Source organism: Poeciliopsis prolifica, unplaced genomic scaffold (assembly GCF_027474105.1).
Source record: "Poeciliopsis prolifica strain line A6 unplaced genomic scaffold, Auburn_PproV2 SCAFFOLD031, whole genome shotgun sequence".
Taxonomy (NCBI): Eukaryota; Metazoa; Chordata; class Actinopteri; order Cyprinodontiformes; family Poeciliidae; genus Poeciliopsis; species Poeciliopsis prolifica.
The window spans coordinates 4,573,091-4,599,365 of NW_026562406.1; the positions used below are offsets into that span (position 1 = coordinate 4,573,091).

The following is a 26,275-nucleotide window of genomic DNA, read 5'->3' on the forward strand; positions in this document are numbered from 1 at the left end:
CTTTTGCACATTTCTCACAATCTGCAAATGAACATGTCAGAAAAATATTATTTGGGAAGCTGAACTCTATTTTAGGTTGGTGAAATTCACCAGCAGGTCTACAATAAAGACGATTGAATTTTTCCAAACAGGTTAAGGCAGCTTCTTATTTTCGATTTCCCCCCGCCCCCTCAACGCCATTTGTTTTTAAACAGAATTTTAAAAACTTTCCATTTTTTACACCAGGGAAACAGAAAGTTTCAACAGGTTTAGCGAGCAACCGTCTATCATATCTGGTATAGAACGCAGGTATATCACTAAAATACCTCTTTAATGTCTGTTTCATGTTACAGTTTTTCTATCCATCCCAGCTTCAGTGCGTTGCCAAAACCAAAATTTATACAGCAAGTTGGAAGGACCTAATTTCCCCCTTTGCCTTTTAAACCGATTCAGATTTTGCTGGGGTCTTGAAAATCCATTTCCTGCACTTCATTCAAAATAAACAAGTTAGCCAGCATAACCAGAATGGGACAGAATTCAAGAATCAATTAATTCCACATAATCACCCAGTGAACACTTTGTTTTATTTGCAATTTTTTATTAGTTCCCTTTATGCAAAATTGATTCACAGCCACTGAACTTACATTATATTTCCATACATGACAGCAGCTTCATAGACGTCGTATATATTATGTGACACTCCAACACATCCATTCTTTTGGTTCAGTGTTATATAGCTTAAAGTGAGGGAGGGTTGATAAAACTTTAATTTTATTTAAATAAAGATAAGAATAACTTTATTAAATAAGTAAACAAATATACATACAGTACATCCTCTTGTCTGCATCTAAAGTTCCTGAGAAAGTATACAGTTAGGTTAAAAACTGGACCTTGTGCAGCTTGTCCATCAGCCTCTGATATGTTTCCCTCTCCTCTTTCACACTGTGATGTTCTTCCACGTAGAGTTTTCCACTCCTTACCACTCTCTCTCTCAGCTCCTGATCTGACAGCAGCCTCTGCGACTGGTGCACAAATTCCTGTAAAGGATAAAGCCAAAATCACACCCATTTACTGCCAAGAGCTACTTAAAGCTTACCAGTGCAGTTGCTTGGAGATATATTACTTTAAAGCATTAGAAAAAAAAATCCCAGGCAAAGGAACAGAACCCAAGATAGAAGCCTGTACACTGACTATTAAATACTTCAAAAGATTTTGTACATTGCCAAAAGCAGAAGATATTTATGGCTTCAGATCCAAATATGGATGTCCAACAACTTTTTTTTTTGTATGATTTTTGGCTGCCGTTGCTTGTTTACTTAGAAACGAAAGAGGGCAACAAACAATGCGTATGTTGCAGCTGAGCAATATTGTCCAATTATTTGTCTAAGAAGAGGGAAAAAAAAGCAAATTAAAAAATTGACTGATCTCTGGTTGAGATGTTTTTCGTCCACACAATCATGCAAATTTCTAGTTGCTCATCTGTCGGCCCAGCAGGCCGAGAGAAGAGTGTTAGGAAATGAAGTCAAAGTGCCTTGTGTGTTGTTGCGAGACAGCAGCCAACATTTAGTGCTGTGGCGAGCCAACGGGCGCACCAAGTTTAAGCCTCTGACAGGCTGCATACTATTTCAGCTTTCACGTCGAGCGAGGCGATCATGTCTGAAGAGGCTCTTCTCTTTGGCCATATGAGAGCTTTGAGATCTCAGCAGCAGTACTGAGTTCAGCTAATGTGTAAAATGTTTATATTCAGACAGGAAATGTCATATACAACATAAACATTTCTTTTAACAATAGTTCACACATAATTTCAAAATAGCTGAGGTCAGAGCTTTGTAAAAGCTGATTGCTAACCAGAGTTAGTCTGGAAGCTTGTTGATGGCAACAAAAAGTGTTTGGCCAAGGTAAACCAGTTAACTAGACTCCTCAAGGGGCTTTAAAGCAAAGTAACTAGTTCGCTTTTAAAAAATTGTCTGGATTTATTGCAGTTGTATAATTATGCCAGATGTGTAGGAACAGCCCAAATTGATCACTTAAAACGTCAAATTAATGCACACGATGAGTGTATGCACACGTCCATAATGGTGAGACTCATTGAAGGTTTTACAAACTGAAAACACAATTAAGCAAATCAAGAGAAGCTGCTAAAACAAGAAAAGAGTGAAAAGATGGCAGACGAACAGGCACTTGCAGGCTATCAGTACCAGCTGAGGTCATAGTTTATCTGGTCAAAGTTGCTGCAACCATCTGTGTGACCTTTTTGGCAGCAGTTCAGCTAAGCACATGTGCAGAGAGGACTTAACTCAGCCATCACAACATAAAGTCACAGCATTACTATGTTTTATTTCCCTGACAACTGGCTTTAGCATTTGTTATCCTCCCTACGCAACAAACATAGCTAAAGCAAGAAACTGTGTGGTTTTATGACAAGAGCATTATTTAGAGCTTTCCAGTTTGCTGCTATATTTTTGTGATTAATTAGCATGAGGTGATAGGACGTTTTTATAATTATTTTACGTCTCTTCATGGAAGAACACTGAAGATATGATACTTTGTTTCAGTGTGCAGCTTGTATAACTGTTAATCTGAAGTCTCATTAAAATAACTCCACATAAGTAATAATACTCAAACCACTGCAAAGGAAAATTGTCCAAATTATGCCCAGAAATCCAATATTTTGTGTCACCACCCTTAGTTTTTAAGCACTGCCTTAACTCTACTGGGCACTGAGAGCTTCACAGACTGGAATCCTCTTCCACTCCTCCATGACAACATCACGGAGCTAATGGATGTTGGGGATTTTGCGCTCCTCCACTTTCCACTTATGGATGTCCCACAGACGCTCAATAGGGACCAGGTCTGGAAACACGCACGTTCAGTCCAGTTTCTTTAGCAAGGCAGTGGCCGGAGAGACTTTTGCCAGTCTTCTTATCGTCTCGGCCATCTTTTTGTAGAGCTACAAATTTTTCTTTTTATTTTATTTCCTCAGAGTCCTTTGCCATAAGGCGCCATGTTGAACTTCCAGTGACCACTGCCAGACTGATAACACTAAATTTAACACACCTGCTCGCCAGTCCCACCTGAGACTGGCCTTGAATTTAACATTAAACAAAAAGGACACAAAGAAAGTCAACCGTCAAAAATAACAACGTCTTGTCCTGTTTATGTTTTCAACTCTAATGACTCACATGACACCAGGAATGGAAAATGGCTAATAGGGTACAAATTTGGAAAGTTGCATTTTTGTTGTCAGTGATTAAGACATTAAAAGCAGCATTTGCACTTTTTTATTGATGGGACAGAAAATTTATAATTATTCAAGTTACTTTGCTTTGTATCAAAGTGCCAGATTATCAGCATTGTCCTATGGAAAGATATAATGAAATATTTACAAAAAGGGTGTGCTTTAATGATTGCATTCCTTTGATCAACTATACCTGAGGAGAAGAGAATAGCAGCCCAGTGACTCCATGCTTCACCACAGCTGCATTTCCTGGTATGTTCCTCACCAGAACAGGAACTCTGAGGTCCATTGCCTGAGAAGCAGAGGCGAATCAACGTTCATCTCCATAAATTAGGAGAGCATGACTAATTTTATGTGGCTCGGTATTTGCAGCATATGAAAGCGATTCATTACACAGTGATATATTTCATGTGGCTTTTTTTCCAGTTAATTTTTGTGATCATGCCTTAAAAAATCTGAAATTCAAGTTGAAAAAAAATAGAAAGTTACATAAGTCTAATTTAAATGTCACACTATCATTGGAAGACATGTTACTGACAGAGTTCACACGAAGGGTAAGCCTCAGCATATGCTGTCCAGAGCACAAACATATATTTAAGAAGGTCACCGTTTCTATCACGAAGATCCTTTTTTATTGTCTTTATATTAGGAAAATCTCACTTTCTGACAAAATAGGTTTTTTACATTAGCTGTACAACTTATCATAAAAAAACACAATGCGAAACAGAGTGATGAATATATCAGTCTGTGCGTCTTCTCTCTGAATTGAACTGCATTATTCGCTTTGTTAACTCTGTTTGATGTACCCGTACGATCGATCTCTGGGACAAAACGTTCCTGCTCGTTTTTAGCGGAGCAGGAAAAGCACACACAGAGCCGGAGAGCCTGCTCCACTCTCACTTACAGAATTAGCGATTTATATTGGCGTCAGCAGACTGTGGGGTGAAACACCCAAACATAGTAAGAAGACTTTAAGCCCACTGTGGATTGTCTTAATAGACTGTGTTTAAAGAAGATTAAGTGGAATTTGAGGCTTGATTTCACTCAGGAATAGACATACTGGAGTCAGGCAATTCATTTTTGTAACAGCCCTTCAATTAGCTTGATGATATTGTTGTAAAGCAGTAGAGAAATAAGTAGAGAAATATCTCTAAAAGCATTCACAACTGAATGATTGTAAGAACATTATTTCTCTGAAAATACCTTGAAAGTCCCGCCCCCCCTTATTCAAAATGTTTACCTCCAAGATGGCTGCCGACATGCCCTCTGACACAGAGCTGTTGACGACGGCAAAGCACCTTTTCATGGCGGCATGAAGCTCCTGCTGGCTCCTCTCCTGCGCCAGGAAGACCCCAGCGGCCCTGCAGAGGTAAAGCCGAGTTCTGTGTGACTTGAGGACAATCTAGGCGTGAATGATGTTGAACAGCAACGACAAGTTCAGGCTAGGACACATGGCGGCACTGAGTGTGACACGCACAGTGAGTTCAGGTAAAGTCTTAACAAGGCAGGATAGCTTCCTGCTGCAGAGGGTTTTGCTGCGGTGAAAGCGTTTGGCAGGCAAACTGCAAACGCAGTCAAGAGATGGTTGCTCGGATTGCTATTTTATGTGCAATCCCCTCTAAAAGTACCAGAACGGTCAAGACAATTAGGTTATTTTTGGATTTGACTGCAAACATGTGGCTTCCTTAACTGTAAAGGGCGAACTCAAGTTCAATACCACATATTTGAATGAGAAAAAGTGTTACCAAATTGACTTAAAACAGATGAATAAACATAATGATGACTAATATCTTAGAGCATATTTCTAACTTGCAATTTGTTCTAAATGGTTAGTCCTTCCAGTGTCTTTTTTTTCTGCAGATGAAATTAATACTGCGTGGGGTTTAAGCCTGTCCAAGACAAAACCTTGCACCTCTTGATCCGGATCAACGTCTTTGCTGTTATGATCATCACCTTGCTATGTGATGAAAGGTCGAACTGCAAGTTGGGTTTTATATTTCTTTAACAGATTTTTCTCCATGTAGACTTCTGAGCTCTGCAGAAAGTCCAGATAGTCCCTCATCTGCTTTTCACAAAGGAGCTTGCATATTTGGAACAAAGTGCTGAGAGGGGTTGAAACCAGTGTGGTTTCATTATATCCCAGACTCAGCTGGCGAGGAAGTGAAAGCTACGCATATGCTGACTTGTACCGGGAGCAAGCTGGCTTTGGAAGATCCAGGGAGTGATGTAATGACATATGGTTTGTGTGACCCATGGGATTTAAAAACCTAAATGAAACTAAGAAATAATTTCTGACAAAAACAGTAAGAAGGTAAGTTATATGACCAATAGATGTTCAGCCAACAACAGTGATATTAGTAATCAGTTATTGTTCTGAAAAGATCTGTGTGAGGAGATTCCCGGCAGATCTTAATTGTAATGCTAAAGTCATCTCCTCCCGTCATTCTGTACTGCCGGCTTTATTTCTAAAAGATCACAATTGTCTCCAATTTTGATTTAGGACAGTCCGAATGCAGCTCAGCCCACAAAACTTTGATCCAGGATTTTTGAGGCTCATACCAGAAAATTTTTGTCAAACCTCTTGCCTTCCTCTCCTTCTGTCTACTGAGTGGTTTTCTTCTTTGAGAGTACTCAAAGAAGGCACTTTGTCAGAAATATTGATATCTTAAAGTTTCAACTTGCTGATGTTTTTCTTGTTCTAGCCTTTTCAAGGCAAGAACTTACAACCTTAGTAGTTTCTGTGCCTACGGAGAGAAATCAAATGGTTGTTCTTGCTATAACCAATGTTTGAACAATGACGTAAACCTATTTTCACTGAACCTCAGCTTCATGGGAGCTCATTTTTAGACAGTTCTCTGGCTTTCATGTCGGTTATACTGCTAACCATGAATGCACAGCCAAACCCAATTTCGTCTACAGCTGAATGTCTTAGAGTAACTTTTGTTAACCTAAATATTCCAGTTTCCATTGCAAATAAAGCCTCTGAACTCTGAGATGCAGCTGTGAATACTATTGATGCACCGATATGAACATTTTGGGCCTTTTGGGGTGGATATTGATTGTGTTGTTCCTCATGAAAACTTTTATATCATTTGATTTATCATTGTGTCGATAAATTATAATTAAAAAGAACAAAGAGTCTGACAGGATTATCAAAAATGTTTTTTCTCTTTTCTCCAGGTTGGTTCATGAGAGCCTCATTGAATATCAGTGCATTCGGAAATATGATTAAATATAATTACTGTGTGCAGTTTAATAAATCACACTTCTTTAAGTAAGCGGCGTCCTGAGGAAGCCTATTTTAAATGTGAACGTTTTTCAGAAATAGAAATGGTTTACATTCACACTCGTACTGTTACTTAAAAGAAGTAATGAACATTTAAAAACATTTTTATTGAAAGAAAAATAGTAACACAAAATATTGTGATAAAATTCAAAGTCCATATCGCCCTACCCTGCTGGCCAGTAGCGCTATCCAATATCATCGCTGTTGCACCGGTAATCAATATTTACTGATATATGCATTGCCCTAGCCTTTCAAAACTGTGGAAAATAAAATAAAATCACACCACAGACATTGCTTCTCTGCTTAAATACCCAGCAATCCTGTGCTGCTTAACTGTCACATGACCAACCCCTTCCCCTCCTGAAACACAAACGGCGAGATGCCAGTTTTACTTATGGGGCCGATACAGACATCTAAAAATTGACCCATATATCATTTATCACTAGTAAGTACCTGAAAAATAAGATGGAATGCCTCATATTCACATTTTGACGTCACTCAATGTTTGCAGCTTGAAAAACAGAAGGAAAAAAGTGGCGTTGTAGGGGCGAGTATTTGTGTTTGTGTCATAGTCCTTACCGTTGAACAACTGCTTCCACTTCAGCGGTGAGTGCAGGGTCAACCTGGAAAATAAATACATCTGTAGGTTTAGGATTAAGAGGGCAAGCAAACACTGGCGTTTCAGATCCATAGCAGCTTTATTTTCAGCAAGGTTTCCAACAGAAAACTTAATCAGACAGATAAGATAAACAATGTCACAAGAATTTATTTCATGAGAAAATCACTCTCTTGGGAAATCCTGTATTTTCAGAGATTGGGGTCAGGATGGGGTGGGAGGCCAATCTGATTAATTGCAATGTGGGATTTGCTTGCATTAGCCTGCCCTCAGAGAAGTCGAAGCGTAACAATTTGGGTCAGAGATGCCACCAAGCAAACGGGCAGTTTTTACGCTCTCTCTCATCTTGCGATCCTGAAATGACTACATCTAATTTATTTTTAAGATAGTGTACAATCAAATCAAACCCTTAGAATGGCCAGCATTTTAATGCTCTGGTGCAATCTGGGTTTGTTTTAGGAATATTGTTAATTTTTTATTATTCTGCTGCATGTGGGACAAAACAATTTTTCTTGTGGCATCAAAAAAAATTGCTTCTTTTCATTTCAGTTTCTCTAAAGTTCACAAAGTGGCAGGTAAAGTTGATAAAAAAAAAGTATTTTTATCCAATCATGCAATTTCTCCCTTTATACAAGCTGCATTTTCAATTGCATTTCTAAAGCCTAGTAAGAAAGGAGTAAGATGTTGCTGACAAACACAGCTGACCTGAATTTTTCTCTTGTTGACAGATGTTGCACAGCCAGAGTGCTTATTATGAGGGGGAATTTATAGTGCGTCATTATAGACAGAGCAAGGCATGGCTTATTCTGCCTCCTGTTCACTGAGTTTTCTGCGTGTACATCCTCTGCAGATTTTCTGTTTTTATTAATGAAATAAAAAGTGCAAATATTAAAACATCTTTAACTAAAGACGTGGAAACACTGAAGCTGCTAAGATCTACTTATTTCACAGAAAAACAAACATGAATGTGCTTCAGGGCGAGATGAATGAGATGAATCACACGTCTCTCTCCTTCCACTGAAGCGTTTCATCAAGCATCAACATAGCGAAGCGGAAAGCACGAAGCGGCAGTAAGTTAGAGCATATGCCTCTGGCTATGTCTTACAGAGCTGTTTTCTGAGAGAAACTATAGGCACAACATACCTTTTGCCTGGCACCACTGTTTGAGAGAATGAACAGATGCTTAAGTACGACTCACTGATGTGAGATCAAACCAAGTCAAGGGGAAGAGAAGATGAAGACAGCAAACACAGGAATCAATGAGAGAGATTGGAAACGAAACAGCAAAGTGAACAGAGGACCGAGACATTTTACAGTGTATTCAAGTATCAAAACCCTTGAAGTCTACTTCTTTCTCACTTTTAAATCTTAAACTTGAATTAATTTTATTGTAATTTCATGTGAGACCAATACCTTGTGGTACATCACGATGAAGAGCAGCAAAAAGGACAATTATGAATGGTTTCCAATCATTTTGCCTATTCCAGTCTACGGACTTTTTCAAGCAATGCAAGACAGAAGTTTTCAGAGTAGTTTTCGTTTCCCTTCCTCCCTGACCTGTCTGCTACTTGCTCTTTATAACAGCATTCACTAATGTTCTAGCAGAAATCTAAGACTTTCAAAGAACATCTTATAGACTTCAGCTTACAATGCATTTACTCCTTGTGGGACTTCTGAAAACTCTGGACTTTAGAGTGAAGAAGATGCATACAAATGAACTCTTGATTCATTTAATTGTGAAAATAGTTTAAACCCATGTCATTTTTTTCCCACTTCAAAATTATGTGACACTTTATGTTTGTCTGTGAAATTAAATCCCTCCTCTCGACACCCTTCCAAAAGCAAAAAAAAAAAAAGAAAAAACCTTTTCCAGTGGTTTGTAATCACCAAATGTGAATCCTTTCATGCACAATAAATGCATCAAAGTCTTGATTGATTTATTTTTATAAATCAGATGATGATGAGAGTTTTCAGCTTATTTTTCCCTCCCCACTCCCAGCAAAGGTGCAGTCAATCCCTCCACGGGAGATAAACAGTTCAGAGGTATGATGCCGTGTGACCGGGCCACAAACTCTGCATGTAATCTAAACCTTCACATTTCTAGATAAATCTCTGTTTATTTGTGTGAAAATGGGAGAGCTCTGCACAGTTCATTAGTCAAAGGCAAGTGCTAATCTGGGGTCAGCTGTGGATCAATTTAGCAAATAGCGAAACAGCTCGAGGCACACATGACATGAGGGGCGGGGGGGGAGGAGGAAAAAAAAAAAAACACCATTACTGTTGCTGACAGTGGAGACATTTCCCTCCAGAGCTGCTCTTTAATTCCAGCTAAACAGCTAAAGTCTGTATCTCTGCTACATCCAATTAGAGGCTCCCTGACTTCAAACAGCAGGTTTCTCTGGACATTCAGAAGCACAGTGCTTTTTATGACAGACAAAACAAAGGAAAGAAATATTCATACTTTAAAATAACATTGCAACAATCTAAACATAAAGTGTTGAGATCATGACTTACCTTTGGCCCGATTATGATCAGGATGTTGTGAAGGTTCTCTGAATGCCACTCTGAAACATGCAAAGCAAAGGGAGAAATGTAAACAGAGGCAGTTTGGAGTGTGAGGGGGGTGAACAGCAATGATTATGAATTACTGCATATATTTTAATAGACTTCTTACAGTTGTACTGTCTCACAGCACCACATTGCTTTAGCTTTCAGGCATGAGTGCACTAGATTTTAATTCAAATGCACATAAAATCCTCACGCAGCTCATCTCAACATTAATGTACAATTTGACGCCCTCTAGTGCTGTCTTATTACCATAGCTGCATGTTGTGGGAAAAAAAACAGAATGATGGATTAAAGCATTAGAGGTTCTGAGAATCTGTAACAGTTTTCACTGAATTCACGTTAAAGTGGAAAGGCCGCCTCTACAGGGAGAAAAAAAAAAAAAACATATAAAAGCCTGTCTGTATACAAGTATTAACAATAATAGCAATAACAATAATTATAATTTACTTTTACAAAAAGGTTCAATTATTTCAAAGTCACTTGTAAAGATTTAACATCATTTTCACCACAGGATACCTTTTGAGTGAATGAGCTGGAAAGGAAAGCTGTCAAGGCTAACACTTGGCATTTTGATAAATTTTATAGCTTTGCATTAGTATTTAAACCCCTTGAACTTCTCATTTGTTGTCATGTAATCACTGCATTTTATGTGCTCAACCAACACAAAGTAGTACTAATGAAGTTAGGGAAAAAATGTGGAAAAAAAGTATAATTTTCACGTGTGTATGTTTTATTATTGGTATTAAAGCGGCGGAAAAGTGGCGATGAAAAGTCTGCAGCTAAACTACATGCAAATGTCAATGGACATCTGTCTGAAAAAGAAAACATTATGGCATAATGGTGATGACATGGGGATGCTTTGTTTGCTGATTAGAGTTGATGAAAAAGTGGATAAAGCTAACCACAGGATGATATCGTAAGAACATTTGTTAAAGGGTGCAAAAAGCCATAAAATTTGGAAGAAACTTCATGTTCTTGCAGCACAACAATCCTAACCAAACCGTCAGCGTTTGAATGAAACTGTTCATATCAAAGCATATTCATGTCTTAGACTGTGTTAGAAGCTAAAACAAACCCTTTGCTTTGCTCTGTGCACATTTGCAGTGCATACGGTACTAAAATTGCAAAAGCAACAACCTGAAAAAACGTCTGCCAAATAGAGAGGGTCCTTGACTCTTCTGAGACCACAGACCAACAGGAAGACACGCAGTTCATCTAAGCACTCCGTCCTCACACCTGGAGAAAAGCCAGACACACAAACAGAAAGAGACAGCGACATAATATGAAAAACACTGCATAATGAACATCCCGAGTACATCAGCAGATAATGAAAGCAATACATCAGCCAAGGTCACGAGGACGAGAAGACAGCAGTGACTAATGTGGCTTCACAATGCAACAGGGAACGGAGTCTGTTGAAATTATTGAAAGGTTGCAGCCTAATCAGTGCAAACTGCAGCGTCACGGCCTCACTGTTTGACTGCTGCGATGAGGATTTGCTCACTGAAACGATTGAAAAATAATGAGGTAGCCCCCTCATTCAAGTCAGGCTAACAACATGGAATGTTTTGGAAACTTTGCGCTAGCTGAAACCGAATTGCCATGGAGTTGGCCCGCTCCCCGCATCATCCAGCTCTCGTGTTCAATCTTGAGATTAGTCAGAAACTGGCAGGCGAACAACTGTGGCCAATGCCAACCACTACTGTAATGGACCTGACCCTTTAACGGCACCAAAATATTATTATAATCCGAATAACGCCGCCTATGTTGCAAAACACACAAGCCTTGGAGTGCTATGCAACTCACCAAAAAACAGATCAAGAAATGTGGAACCCAAAAGAGGTGCCAGTGGAGGGTGTTTGATAAATATTTCTTATAAAAAATTAGATACTGGTCCCTTATTTTATATATTAAACACCAAGCCAAAGTAGGAATTGCAGTGCTAGCAATTTGTGTAGGGAGAGAAAAAAAAAATCCCAAACTGGAAAACTTTTAAAACAAAGCCTCACACATAAATCCTCATGAGCTGAGAGCTAGCACGGCGATACTCAAGTGAAATCCCCTGCTGCCAGATAAGTCCAGATCAGGAGGCTGAAGCAGTTCTTTTAATGCTATTAAGAGCAACTTAAAATGACAGCGTCAGGTCTAGGGCCTGACCCCGATCCTAGAATCCGATTGTCCGAAAAGCACTAATATTTGTGGGATGCATTAAATTTTCTCATATTGGGAGAGCGCTCTTCAGTAAGACACCCACGTCTGTACCTTGAACCCAAGAGCAGTGAAATGACTTCAGAGGGAGGGAAAAGAACTGATCTGCTGAAAGGAGCAACATTTCTAAACATGCAAAAAATATATCCAAACATGGCAACTTTGGACAAGAAGTCCGAAATTGCTCTAAACAATTTCTCACTGCTAGATTTTGACCCTGACATAATGAACAATCCAGTTATGTCTCTAAAACATGCCTTGCAAAAACCTCAACACCTCTTTACTCATGACAAACCTCAGTGTTATAATGGGATTGTTTTTGGTACATCAACAGAAAGCAGAATACAAAGATGATGAAATGCAAGGAAAATAATTCAGTTTTTTTTTTTTGTTGTTTAAAGAAATCAAAATCTGAAATTTATAGCATCTATTTAGTTGAATTCCTTGGTCTTAATAACGCTTAATGAGGTCTTCATAGAACAGCTGCACTTATAGTAAGAACAAATCACACAAGAGTAAAACTTTATGTTAAATAACCAGGGCACTTCTAAAGCACATCACAATTTATAGATTTTATAACTGGTAAAAAATCTGCAAACCAGGTGTTTTCCTTCTACATTACTATTATGCACTTCTCATGGGTCTCTCGCATGAATATTCAAAGAAAAGACATTGTGGTTGTAGCATGAAAAAAGATTCAAAGGGTGTGAATACTTTTGCTACACACTATCTGCCTGTCTGCATGTAATGATGTGAAAAGCCTCTAAACAGCCGTGGCCAAAGAAAATATGCATGACGGCAGAGGAACAGGTTTTCTTTTTTTTTTTAACTATAAAGCTTATATCACAGCTAATTTCTTCTGGTGCTATTGCACCATAAACAGTCATTTGCAATATATAAAAATATATCATATTCTGTAATAACAAATGGATATTGCATTTACTATGAATTGTGATATAGTGTGCACTCTTAGAACTAAAACAGCTGAATCTTTGAATGTACACTAATCAACAACAAACAGAAAATTTATAAAGATAGTCTCAAATTTAAGGAACTTAACTTTCTCATTATAAATAAAACATTATGGCTCCTCTTTGCACATGTTGTTTCACTTATTACACCAAGAACATGGCTGCTATTTTATTCATTAAAAGGGCCTGAGTAATTATTAACACGTTATTTGTGAGGAAAGTGCAATTTCTTCAGAAGCTCTTGGTATCACTGCTCACCTGTGTGGAGCACCTGATCTACACTTTTAATTCCACCTCACAAGGCAAACAGACCAGCTAAAGCAAACACAGACAGTCTGGTACACACAGTCGCTTAAATGGGCTCAAAGCTCCTGGGTTTCGATGTAGAAGTCTCTGGAAAGAAAACTGAATTCGTGGAACAACTCATGGGCACATGCAGTTTAGCACGGTTTTATTCAGGTAGAAGCATTGCTGTCTCCTTCATCTTTACAAGCTGAAGCCTCTCTAAAGTGTTCCACTGCAGCAACGAGGCCCACATAAAAAAACATGTTCCCATTCCAAATCTCCATTTAGCTTCTCAGGGCTCTTCAAAACAGAACGCACTCTACATTTGGCAATTTAGAAATGATCAATTTATGCCATGCCAGATGGAACAATCCAAGTAGAAAAAAAAAAAAAAAGAAAAAATGTGCAGCGGATGGAGAAAATGCACACATGGGATGGTGCCCCCTGCTGTGCCACGAGTGCGCAGAACGACAAAGGAGGGATGAAAGCCGACAGCATGGAAAGCATGTGGGATTGTTCCCGAAGTGGCTTTTCTACCTGAAAAGAACTAAAAATATGAGAAAAGTTCTTGACACTGATTACCGGAGATGGCAAAGCAGGTCAACCGCTGCAAGGAAAAAAAACATCAAGATACGGCACAAATAATTACTCAAATTTCAAAAGAAATAGGGTTTTCTTTTCACTTTCACTTTCAAGTACGATTCTTTGGAAAGCCATATTTACAAGAATAAAGCATAGGTTGTAGAATGTAGTGTTATGTTTCTCAGCATAAAGCTTTCTGCTGTGGGGGTTGCATTCTGCAAAAATAAAAGCAAGGAGACCTTGTGTTGTCAGGGCACTGCAGCGTGATGCATTAGTTCTCACTGATAAAAAATAAATAAATCCTATCATCAAGAGTAAACACCAACAAAACAGCATCATGTGGCCTTTTGCTGGTCAAAAACAAGAGCAATGCTCAGACGGTTGTAACAAAAATATATAAATATCTGACTCAGATTCCAAAGTTTCAGCACAATGATATATACACACACTAATAGTGTCATCTGTTTCAAGAACAACAAATGGAGAAGTGAGTAGGGAAAAATTTGTATTACTTGCAGCTGCTGGGAAACCTGGTGATAAATAACCTGAGGTTAGAGAGCTATTAATCAGCTGTTCCTCTCTGTACTCACTGGGGCTCTAAGGGAACACTAATGCACTTGGGATAGGCATCATCTTGCACTGTCCAATTTAAATTCTCAGATGTTTGTAGAGCGAATGTTTGCAGGTACAGTGTTATTCAAAGCAGCAGCTTGACGCTCGTCTTAGTGCTTAGTAGCGACTCTAAGGCATTCTCAATGTTACACATAGAATTAACACCAAAACCCGATGATTTAATGACAATTACTGACAACTTTGGTAATAAAGAATAACTAGCATTCATAATGTGTGGATAAAAATGTCTCAAACTTGATCTCATTGGTCAAAAACTACTGTAGTAATACTAGCATGAATAATGTAGAGCAGCAATAATAAACCACATTTATTCAAGTCTGTAATCTGCTTATATTAAAAGCTTTTATTGAATAAATACAATTATTTGGGCTTCGTGATTACTTGGATTGTTTGTGTGAGTATCTGTGGTTTTAAACTTTGCTGGTCCAGCTTTAGATAAAGGGCTACTTAAAAAAAACTAAACATCAAATGTCATTGTGTTTTTTTCTGGACTAATGACAATTGTGTCACATCTCTTTTACCTGAATGTTATATTATCATGTCTTTTCCATTTAAAATCCTGAAGCACTCAACAAAACACTTCGGATATATTTTCTGTAAGATGGGAAAATATGCAACACCAGGGAAAAAAGAAAAACAAAAATGCAATCCCAACTGAATAAATTTATTCAAAATTAAATTTGGATATTTCAAACATTTTAATGTATTATTGAAATATAAGATATTACATTAATATAAGGATTGCAGGATGTAGAAGGATTGCAGGATTTTAACTGCAATCCTAAAAATAAAAAAAGCATGTTATAAAACAAAAATTACACAACCAAAATGAGTTTTCTATTTATTTAGTGAGATGGAACATGATTTACATTAAGCAACGGGAATAACACTAAACTCATGTACCTGAGCTCCTCAAGAATTCAGTCCAACAAAATTGTTCAGCCTCTTCTGTCTGGATGCCTTTAAATTAAACAACAGCAATGCTGTTAGGATGAGAAGAGGCATATTCAACCCATCAAACCTAACAAATTATTTGTGATCCAAATATTAAATTATGTAGAAATATTCCACCATTTCACAAAGTAAGTACCATTCTCGCTGCACGACAACTTACCCTGAGGCTGGACATAGATTTTACTGTCGGGTGACACCTTGAGCAAGAGAAGAAAAGATAAAAGTAGTTTTTTAAAAAAAGTGAAAAACAAAGAGTTCACAAGCAGATAAATCAGCAGTGATTGGCAACGTTTATTCAAACAAAGATGTGATTGTTGCTGTCGGTGCTGCTCTGGTTTTGGACGCTTAATGTTCTCCATGCTCAGAGCACATTCAAACAAAACACAAACTTTAAAAGGAGAGTCAGGAATCCAGTTGATCAGATAATAGTTATATTGCAAAATAAATCAAGGAGATGAAAATTTAATTGCCTGGATGTTATCACACCAGATCCATCAACAACGCATGTTTTGTGTCAGAATAAAAAAGCAGAGCAATGCCTCTCGTGCCAGCCTTGTCTTCCTGCTCTCACCACTTAAATGGTGGAGATAAAGGATGCCAGTGGCTTCAATCTGCTGCCTGTGGCTGCAATCTCGTCTGAAAATAAAACACTGTAATGTTTTTTTTAATACCAGACGATTGTGAGACAGGGCCCAATATTGTGTTTGTATAATGAAAGCCCTTCTGTTACATTTACTGATGTTGTCAGACTCCGGATGTCTTTTCGCTTTATAATGCAAATATGAAAGCTTTTTGTTTTACGAATAAAACAAAGTAATTTTGAAAGGAATAGAAACTAAACGAGGAAACAATCAACATTGAGTGTACATAAAATCAACAGATTCATAAAGGTTAATCAGTAAATAGGGATAAACTGCATTTTATGCACTATGAGACACATACCAACATTTAACAGCTTGATGGCGAAACAAACCTTAATGACCACTACATAAATATAGATGTAGACTGGATGTAATCAAATGATTAAGAAATCAAAAATAAAGAAAAATATCACTGTTGCTCTCAAGGGGAGGAACTCAAACCCAACTGCCAGGTTTATTAAAGTAATTTAAGAAATTATTTTACCATACTGAATTAGCTTGTAAGTCTTTGTCTCTCAATAAAAAGAAACAGTCAAATTAAAGGACTCAAAAGAGCTACTTTGAAGGCAGCAAGGTGGTGCACTTGGTAGCACAATTTAACTTGGTAAATGGGTTTTAATTTGGGACTCTGTCTTTTTGTGCAGCAACTTTCTGGGGCAAACAACATTCACATTAGATTAACTAGCCATTCTGAATTATTCTTATGTGTTCAGGTCCCTCCCGACCCCACGAGTGACAAGGGCATGTGTGAATGGTATATGTATTGCAAGTCTACATGTATCCATGTAACAGACCGCAAACCTTTGCAGATTGTCCCACCCGTTTTCCCCCATAATCCCTCTACAACCTCTGCATAGATAGGTCTGCAATACAAAATGCATATTGTGAAGGAAGAGCAATTCATAAAAGTGAGTGAAATTGTCAGCAACATTCAGTTCTTTGTAACAGTGAAACAGTCATGAAAATACAATTCAAAGTCACAAGCTTGAAATGCTAACAAAAAGGCTAATGTGTCGTCAAAGAATAGAAAGAACTTTTAATTTGTGACACATTTGAACACAGAATGGAAAAGATACCAATTAGCCTTAATTTGACTAACTCTGATTAGTTAGCTTCCAATCAGCACTTTTTATTCACTCTTAAAAAACACAAGATTTTCTGAACATGGTTTCAAAAGGCAATCCCAATGCTACACCACTATAGGATTCCTGAAATACTAGTGATTTTCAGAATAAGTATTTTTGTTTTTTAATGCAGTTAAATATAAAATGACACTGAACAAGAAACTTTATTCATTCTTTGTTGTAAAACCTGCCTCTCATAAAAACAGTGTATTTTCAGCAACTGAGGAAGAATGCCAATAATGGGTTAGGGTTAGACTAGACTCCCAACAGGCTGTTATACGCTTGACTCTCAGCAGACATGATCTCAATGTGATTGTTTAATCTGCTGCAAAATATTGGGCTGCAGATATACCATGAGGAAGAAAAAGTCATCAAATTATGTCTTGTGTTTGTCAAAGTTGGTAGTGATTTTGTGCTAGAATACCTTGTTGTTTATCATAAATGAATGTAGAGCAAATAGTGAATAACTGCATTTGTTACCGCCATAAAATAGCTTTTATGGCTATTTTATGGTAATTTAACTTAAATTTTGCAGCAAACTTAGAATGGAACAAGTAATAGGTTCAAAGCATTATTAATGAGAAAATACTCAAGGAATAACAGGAATTTAATAGAGAAATGGGAGAAAAGGGGGTTTGATCATACCAAAACAAATTCTGCCTCTTCTTTTAGTTTTTCAGTGAAAGCAACAGCAAACCTGATTAGAAACAAGAGGGGGAAAATGCAAAAAAATGACTCAATCAGAACAAGGATTTTGATCAATATGAGTGAATTTTAGTCATTTTACAGGCAATGATAATTTTGACATTTGTGGAAAAAGCAGGATTAGTGAAAGTAGAATTGACAAAAAATCTGATTTTTGCAATCGGAGATTGGCATAATTTTCTCATGCCAGTCTCCATTCACTGTAGAAATGAATTAAACATGGCAGGTTTGTTCTATACTGTGTGTTTCATGCATTGATTATTGTTATCAAATATAGCATAACCACGGAAAGACATTTTTTATGACAAGTTGCAGCTTACAACAGATAGAAAAGTTAATTGTCTTACTGACAAGAAAGCCAAAATCTTTCACAGCCAGTCATTACCTAATAACTAATGGAAACACCCATCAAGGTAGCACTCTTTTTTAAAAGTATAGCTTCCAAGTTGCATGTGGCCGGTCTGTTTGACTCAGGTTATCATACTGGTTACTTACATACAAGTTTAGATGAGACTTTAAAATAGTCCCTGTGTCTGTATGCAGACAGGTTTTGTTCAACATTCTTGTCTGCAAGTGTTTGAGTTAGCACTGCCAGATAAAATATTTGTTAACTGCTGCACCCATCTCATCTGTAAACTCGATAGTGGAACTGCTGAAGTTCTCTGCAGTAGTTTTAAAAATAAACACACGGTGTGCTTAGCAAATGAATTCACAACTATTTTAAACTCTGTCTTGAAACATTGTTCCCAGACTCCTGTTTAACATTTTATAAATGTAGATTAAATTATTTTGTTAATATCTACTACACCGTATTTGGTGCAAATATCTCAGCAATCTTGTGACTTCTTTGCCACAAAAGATCAATAAAGTAACCACCAAAGGATAACCACCAACTTGGCAACAGGTATTCAGGCTCCATTGCACCCTGATGTTGTTGGCGCAAACAAGAGCAAAAGGAAAACTTCCTTTGGCTTCAGGCAAATAAAACGATGTGAAAAATGAGGAAAATGTAGGGCAAAAATCACAGGGAGGATATTAATTTGCATGTGTGGCAGTGTATTATTAAGCAGCCCAATGGGCTCTGTGTGGTGACCGAATTTTAAGATCAAGGTCTGTGTGTGAGGAGGCATCAACAGTGGGAGGTGCATGGATGTTTGAAGATGCAACAGCTCGATCTCCCCATTTGCTCCCAATAGGGGTTTGTGTGCTTAAAATGTCCCAGATAAGCTCCCTGCCACGCCCTTTTCATCAGCATGAAAAGAGAAAGAGAGAGAGAGACTGATGTCAGGTCATTTCACATGATACTGAGAAGTACTCTCTGTTAAACTAAAGAAGGAAACAACTCGCAACCTGCACAGCTGGAGTTAAATTAAAAATGCTCACCCTCAAACTTTTCTCAACATAGTGATTACATTTTTCAGCAACAATTGAAGTAATGCTGTGTGCAGATTTAGCTTTATGTGTTAGTATTTCATAAAAAAATTTGATACTCTGCTCATTTGTCACAATTTGGGACATACTGTTGATATTTTATTTTTATGTTTTATGTGTAGCACCTTTCTAACTAAAAATATATTTCCAAAGGTGAAAGTGAAAATCTCAGCAGGCAAACAAAGAAATGAAACCCTTCAGGTGCACAGATTGCAGCTTTCTGGCAGATCACAGATTTTTAAAAAGCCAATTCCAATTTGGCCACTTCAATAACACATAAAAAAGTTGCAAGATTTGTCTCTAGTCACTTGACAGTCACTGAACTGCCAATTTTTACATGACCTAAGAATAATCTATATTTAAATAAATGGATGATGTGGATTATGTATTGTTATTGTTGATTATTCAACAAAAAAGGAAAAGAAAGATGATCTGAACCGTGGAGTTTGCGAACCATTCCATCTCTAGTAATGTACGTCTCAGAAAAATCACATAATTAAACATTATTAGATAATGATTAAGTTTAATTAGAGTGATATGAATAAAAATATTAGGGTGGCAACATTTACTTCTTCCTTGAACTTCAAGATGCCGACAGCTGCATCAAGTCTCTACAACAACGGGTTTGAAAAAAACAAAAAAGTAAGTTATATTATTTATACCGAAGCTACGACTGACACCTCAAAAACAGAGTGTTAGAGCTCATTATTAACTGGGTCTTCTGACTCAACAACAAAAACTGAAAGTCTTTGGAATCAAGCATTTTGAAATTGTGGTTAGTGGTAGGGTCACCTGGCTTTCAGCAGCACCTGCTTCATAACCACACGCTTCTGCTCATCTTTCACATCTTCATTTATGTCCGTACCGCCAAAAATGACCCCGAAGGGTAAACGAAGGTCTAGTGCAAACAGAAAATAAGAAACTTCGTATAAAAAGGACATAATTACATGTTTGTTGATCTGACAACTATTAGCAACAGAGAGTAAGATCTGATCATAACGACACAGATGATGCCTCAGTCATTTACCCAGGAGGAGTCTGCCAGCTTTGAAAAGATGAATTGCCAGCGCACCCTCAAATGGAGGATTTTGGGATACTAGATGTGCCACGTCAGCGGGAGAGTGAAAATCTGCCACATCTCTAAGCTCGCAGCTGTGTCCTGCTGATTCAATGTGAGACCTAAACATAAAACACATGAGAGAACATTCAGTTGTAGTTTTGTGCTTTAAAATAATGAAGAAAAAAGGTGTTTGTCTATGATTTTAGCCTTTTTAAGTGCTGTGTTACAGCTACAGTTCAATACCACTTTTCCAGAAGTACCATGCACAGTAATTGATGCCAACCAATCTGTTTTCCAGAATTATCATAGAAGAACATGATGAGATAAGGAAGTGGCAATGTTTGTCCTAGTTAAAACGAATCAAACTCTATAAAGCCTGACTAGAACTTCTTAAACGTGTCTTTTTGATTTAAAGCTTGTTGTGAAATTAAGTTTTTATTCCGGTGCAGGACAACAGCATTTTTGAATGCAATAATTATTTGATCATTTTTGTAGAAAACCACAGAAAAAAATGATCAATGCTTGTAAGCATTCAGATAAAAGTGAAAAGCCATACATTAAGTAGTCATGTTGATTTAAATTATTGATCATTTTAAAAAGAGACTAAATAATTAAATGTGAAATTTATTAAAACATTAAAAAGCATCTACAACTGTTTAAATATTTTTATTTTTTTCTTCTTTCAGCCTTACAAATCAAAGTCAGTGGGCACAAACAATTAAATACTAATATTTAAACAATTAAATACTAATTTTGAAATGACAGGAATTTAAAAATGAATATCAGTTTTTAAAAAAGTAGTTTTTTATTTATCACATAATTACATTATATTATTAAATGTACTTACTTACGTGTATTAATTGTAACTATTTATTCTAGTGGTTAATCAGTTAAAAACATTTAAACACTTGCATTTAAAAGCCAGAACTGCTGATCTGCAACACTTACAAAAGCAGTTGACAGAATCTAATCAAACCAGGTCACCCATTTGGACTTTACACAGAACCTAAAATACCTTGTTGAGGTGATTTTAGTCAGATGGCATTTTTAAGTCTGGGCTGATTCTCAAAACAGAACAATTTCACTTACATAAAGGATGTGTTACTTCCTCCGCCGGTGATGACGAGGGATACCACATGACTGAACAAAGGTGCTGCGGCCAAAAGCCACGTTGAATAAAGTACGGCATCAACAACAGTATGGCTAATTCCAACCAATTAGCAGTGAAGAACAGCTCCCCACATAGAGCCCTGGTTATTAATAGTTAACCAGTGTACTGTCGGACCGAGCCTCGACAGCTAATTACCAAGTTACCTGAATCAGCAGGTAGATTTACCTTATTCTCTCTGCTGTCGTATGGTTCCCTGTTTTGGGGCTGAGGCAGGCCAGAAAGAGTACTTTCATATCCCCTCTGTAACCGGTGAATGACAGTGCAGGCGAGGCAGGTCTCTGAGTTTCAGCTCCCTTGCTACACCCAGCTCAGATCACATTTCCTGGACTCGTTACCGAAACGTCCACGTAGAATAAAACTAACAGCGCCCAGCATGCCGCTCGTGTTTTTTCAACCGGAGTGACGGACCACGCTCCGAATGTTTACAAGTCCGTCTCTAATATCCGTCCCCTGGAAACAAACGGCTGTAATAATAACAGCAGAACACTAAATGCCGTCGGCACTGTTTTTGTGTCGTGACCAATATTAAAGACTCGGTCAAGAGAACATCCTGATAACACGTATATCACTACACTACTATAACGAAACGATAAAATAAAATCACCTCAATGGAACTTCCTTTTACCGGCGGTACACCGCATGCGCTAAAATAGTAGACTTCTATATCACAGGGATGTACTCCTTGACTGCTCTATTCACGAGACCATCACTTCCGGTTTTAACTATAGATCGGTTCAGGAACGCAACTGTGACAGCTTTTACTGAGTAGGGTATCACGCGACAGTGCTATGACACTGTTGTTGTGAACTTCTAGTTCTTTTTAGCGAAAGTATTGACTTAATACGACAGAAAACTAAACACTCGATTTTCTAACTTAGACTAAAGTGACTGAGGTTGCTGAAGACTGCTGGAAAGAACTTTAATAAATAAAGGTAATATGAACCACACGCTTTTTGTGTCACAGCTAGCTTAATGTTTGTTTTTCTTCTGAACGGTAACATTAGTAGGATAATTCAGGTAATGTGATATTGGAGCGTTTGTGAGCAAATAAAAATTATATGCTTAAGTCGTGACCATATTGCGACGGTAGGGAAATAGTTTTCTAATTTAACAAACTTGGGTGAATATAGGACTCCTAGAAGTGAACTACGTGAAATTCGGACAACACAGGAACGTTCTTCAAACATTTGCTGAAAATTTTATGACAATGTCTAAAACATTCTAGAGTTAGTTCTCGTGGTAATTTTCACTTCTGATTGTTTGTATGTTGATGCGATTATTGACATAGAACATAGAAAGTTTGACTTCCAATCTCATTTGTATTCTTTTTGTTATTCTTTTTTAGGTCTTTACTCACTATTCAGGAAGAGTTTTGTTTCCATCATTTTAGCTGAAAATGGATGATAACAGGGATGCCAATGAGAGCAGCCCGCTTTTGGACTCAGGAATCAGACCTTCACCACCATCAGTCTTCCAGGGACGGAGACTTGCGTGCGCTGCTGTCCTACTTGCTGAGTCCTTGGAAAGGGTTGCGTTCTATGGCATCACATCCAACTTGGTACTTTTTCTCAACAACAGCCCTTTTTACTGGGAAGGCACTGAGGCCACGCAGGCACTTCTGACATTCATGGGAATAACTTACCTGATATCACCGTTTGGAGGCTGGCTGGCAGACGCATACCTTGGGAAGTTCTTGACTATTGCTTCAAGTTTAATCCTATATTTTATTGGCATGATTTTTTTCCCTTTTATTTCAAAAGACTCAACAAGAATACACCTTTGTGGAGAAGAGACAGCATTTCCGGTGCAACCTGCTGAATGTATGAACAGCACCACTCCAACAAATGTAACTTGCCCATGGCGGAGACCATATTGTGGCTCAGTAATCTACGTTGGACTGGTTTTAGTTGCACTTGGTGTTGGTACTGTGAAGTCCAACATCACTCCCTTTGGCGCCGATCAGGTAAAGTATAAACTATAGTTTTCTTATTAGAATTGCACAAATTAGACATTTTTCTCTCATTGGCTTCGATTCCTAATTAACAAATACTGAAAGGTTTGTTTTCTTTTATTTTGTTTTCTTTAAATTAATCAAAACTAAAACATCATAGAAATCCATAAACACATTTACCAGCTGCATGTATTTGCACTTTTTTCAGTTTCTTAAGGCTATGTATAGATAAATGCAAAATTGTGTTAAACGTTAAGTGAAAACGTTAACTATACAAAACACGTACACCAATAGGCTTTCTTTTCACCATGACGGGGTGTTTTATGGTCTATGTTTTAGATTTTTTAGATTCCTCACACGTGTAAGATTGGGTATGTGGTGTGTGATCGAACATGTGATTGGGTATTTGGTGTGCCGTGACATTTCACTGAGACATGCATGCTCTGATTATCATGGCTGTTTCTAAGTAAGGCCATGTGAAAAGGGAAGTACATGCCTTTAAAAATGGAAATTCTTTGTTACAACTGGAAATGAAAGCACTTCTGAAATACTGCTCACAAATTAAGGCTCAATATTTTAGCTACATCCCTTGGAATATCAGATCAATTCCAGGTGATAGAATAAATGAATGTGTGAACTCAGATGCACCTTTGTTATCAATGTTAAAGATTTTAATTTTTTTAAATTTTACAATCAGTTTTTACAAACACTTCTACTTGTAAGAGACTTGGATAATCCTTCTGTCCTGTTCTATATTAAGTGAACTGAATTTTTTGCTACAAAATGGCACTGTGTTTCTGGAAAATACATCCGTGCCAAAAGAATGTGAAAAAAAAATTGCTCTGAATACTTTCTATGTGCTGTCTTACACTTTCTCTAAAAGGCTAGTATTTTATCTTAGCATAAAATACTAAAATTAGTGGCTCTTTGAGACTAAAGTTCAGCTTTCAGGAGTGATGCTAGACTGATAGTTGGTTGAGCATTATATGGGTCTCTTAAAAAAATCTCCTCTAGATTCACAAGCATCTGCAACATTTTTTTATGTCCTGAAAGAGAAGTACTTTTGAATACTTATCAAACTTAAAAGTTTAAATTTGATTAATGCTAAACGATACCTCAATTTTACTAATCCAAAATCCCTTCTTGGAATATGTTGATTTAAATGAGAGGTAGATATAGAAGCTCAGTTACTCTAACTTGAGAAATTTTTTTTGTTGTTGGTTTTTAGATAAAATCTAAATATGATAGTAATATATGAAAAAATATGGTTGAATGTTTTAAATATATTTTTTCATCCATTAGTTTATTAATTTGAGCATACCATAGTTTGCATAGTATAATATAAATGTCAGCTAGGTAGGTTTGTAGCTGTGCAATGCTTTTTACAATTTTCAGATTATGGCTGTTAAACTTTTGGAAATTGCTTAAAAATGTATCTCTAATGTAAAACCTCTTAAATGTCTTTTGTCTTCATGGATTCATCAACTAACTAAGCATTTGACACTTAAGAGGTCACGCCAATACTAGTTGATCCCTGATCTCTGGTTAGTTCTTGACATCGATATTGTCAAGAACTAACCAAGCTGAAAATGCGAACAAGTTCCACTATGTGTACTTTTGCAAGGCTCTGCGGCTGTAACAATCTACACATCATTATTCAAAGAACTTGCTCTAAGAAAGCAGAGTTATTTAACTGGATTATTGTATCCTGACACAATATCCCAAAGTGTGTATAAATACTTCCAAAGGAAGTTGGTGGTGTTAATTTTAAACAATTCTTCATCCTGTTGCAACATTTTTCACATTTATGTCACAATTTCTTTTCACCATGTTTAAACACACAGAGCACATTGGCATTTGACAGTGAAGTGAATGAAATGATTCGGTTAATATTAGTGCCAGTCAGACAAATCTTCATAAAAGGCCCATTAACTTGTCAATGCTACTTTGAGTTGATTTGAATCCTAAGATTTGTCGGTTAAAAGCTGATTTGTTTCTGAATTAATAACTGATTATTTCCTCTTAAATGTTTCAGAAACAGCACTAGGCTCTTACAGTTATATTTAGGACAAGAGGAGAGACGTCTCTTCTGACAGCTTTTGTGTAGTTAACAAAGAAAAGATGAAAGAGGAAGAAAACTGAGTTGAGCATAACTGCATTGCAGGGCTGTCTTTTCAAAGACTATCATACAGGATTGATAAGCAAAATAACTTCCATAAAAAATAAATATTTGCTTGCTAGACCGTTATAACCAGTGCTATATTTTAAGTTAGCATTTTTCTTGCCTGAGTAAAATTGGCAGCAGCATTTATTCAGAAATAAACAGTAAACTGTGTTTCTCATTTGAAATGTTTGAATTTAGTTCTTTGTTAACCTATGTTGCATAATAATTGTAGAAAACCAGATTCAAGGGTTTTTTTGTACTGAATCTCTCTCTATTAGATATTCATATTACATTGATAAAACCTGCGCTTCAATGTGAATGAATTGGTGCTGCTATGACAACAATTATACTTTCTCCCATATAGTTTTCATAGCTGTTTTCCAAATTGATTTAGGATGTTTTTGTGGGTACTTTTAGAAAGCTCGGTATTGGCAATGTGTGTTGGTTGCTTCACAACCTTCAGTCTTTGTGAAAAAACAACTCTATATATACTCTTCATATTTATTTTCTTGGCTTCCCAATTGAGCTATAGATGATCATTGAAATCTTAAATTTAAAAATATCACTTTCTTGAGTCAAATGTGGATAATTTTTTTGGATACTTTACCTTGGTGCCATTTACATGTCACTTTCATGTTAATTGGGTTTCTATGATGTCTTTAGGAGATTTGCAATCCACACAAAGGATCACACCAGTATATAGATGGA

General features: G+C 37.1%; 2 protein-coding genes across 4 annotated transcripts in view; one reads left to right on the forward strand and one right to left on the reverse strand.

Moving 5' to 3' along the window:
- Positions 1-376: 376 nt before the first annotated feature.
- glt1d1 (glycosyltransferase 1 domain containing 1) lies at positions 377-22,058 on the reverse strand. 3 transcript variants are annotated; one of them, XM_055050612.1, is made up of 12 exons: positions 21,618-22,058; positions 20,249-20,400; positions 20,014-20,119; positions 17,731-17,782; positions 15,481-15,517; positions 15,270-15,326; positions 10,825-10,923; positions 9,634-9,683; positions 7,083-7,126; positions 4,458-4,578; positions 3,411-3,509; positions 377-1,016 (listed from the first exon to the last, which is right to left on the reverse strand). In XM_055050612.1, the coding sequence occupies exons 1-12, from the start codon at positions 21,683-21,685 to the stop codon at positions 852-854; spliced, it is 1,050 nt and encodes a 349-aa protein (XP_054906587.1). In that variant the 5' UTR covers positions 21,686-22,058; the 3' UTR covers positions 377-851. The 3 variants fall into 3 exon arrangements, with proteins under 3 accessions (XP_054906587.1, XP_054906588.1, XP_054906589.1); XM_055050613.1 differs by lacking the exon at positions 15,270-15,326; XM_055050614.1 differs by lacking the exon at positions 10,825-10,923.
- A 174-nt stretch (positions 22,059-22,232) lies between these two features.
- slc15a4 (solute carrier family 15 member 4) overlaps positions 22,233-26,275 on the forward strand; it is a 30,267-nt gene continuing 26,224 nt past the window's right edge. The window contains exons 1-2 of the mRNA XM_055050615.1: positions 22,233-22,384; positions 22,798-23,415. Of these exons, the coding sequence (XP_054906590.1) occupies positions 22,849-23,415 (567 nt within the window). The 5' untranslated portion in view covers positions 22,233-22,384; positions 22,798-22,848. The remainder of the gene's footprint in view (positions 22,385-22,797; positions 23,416-26,275) is intronic.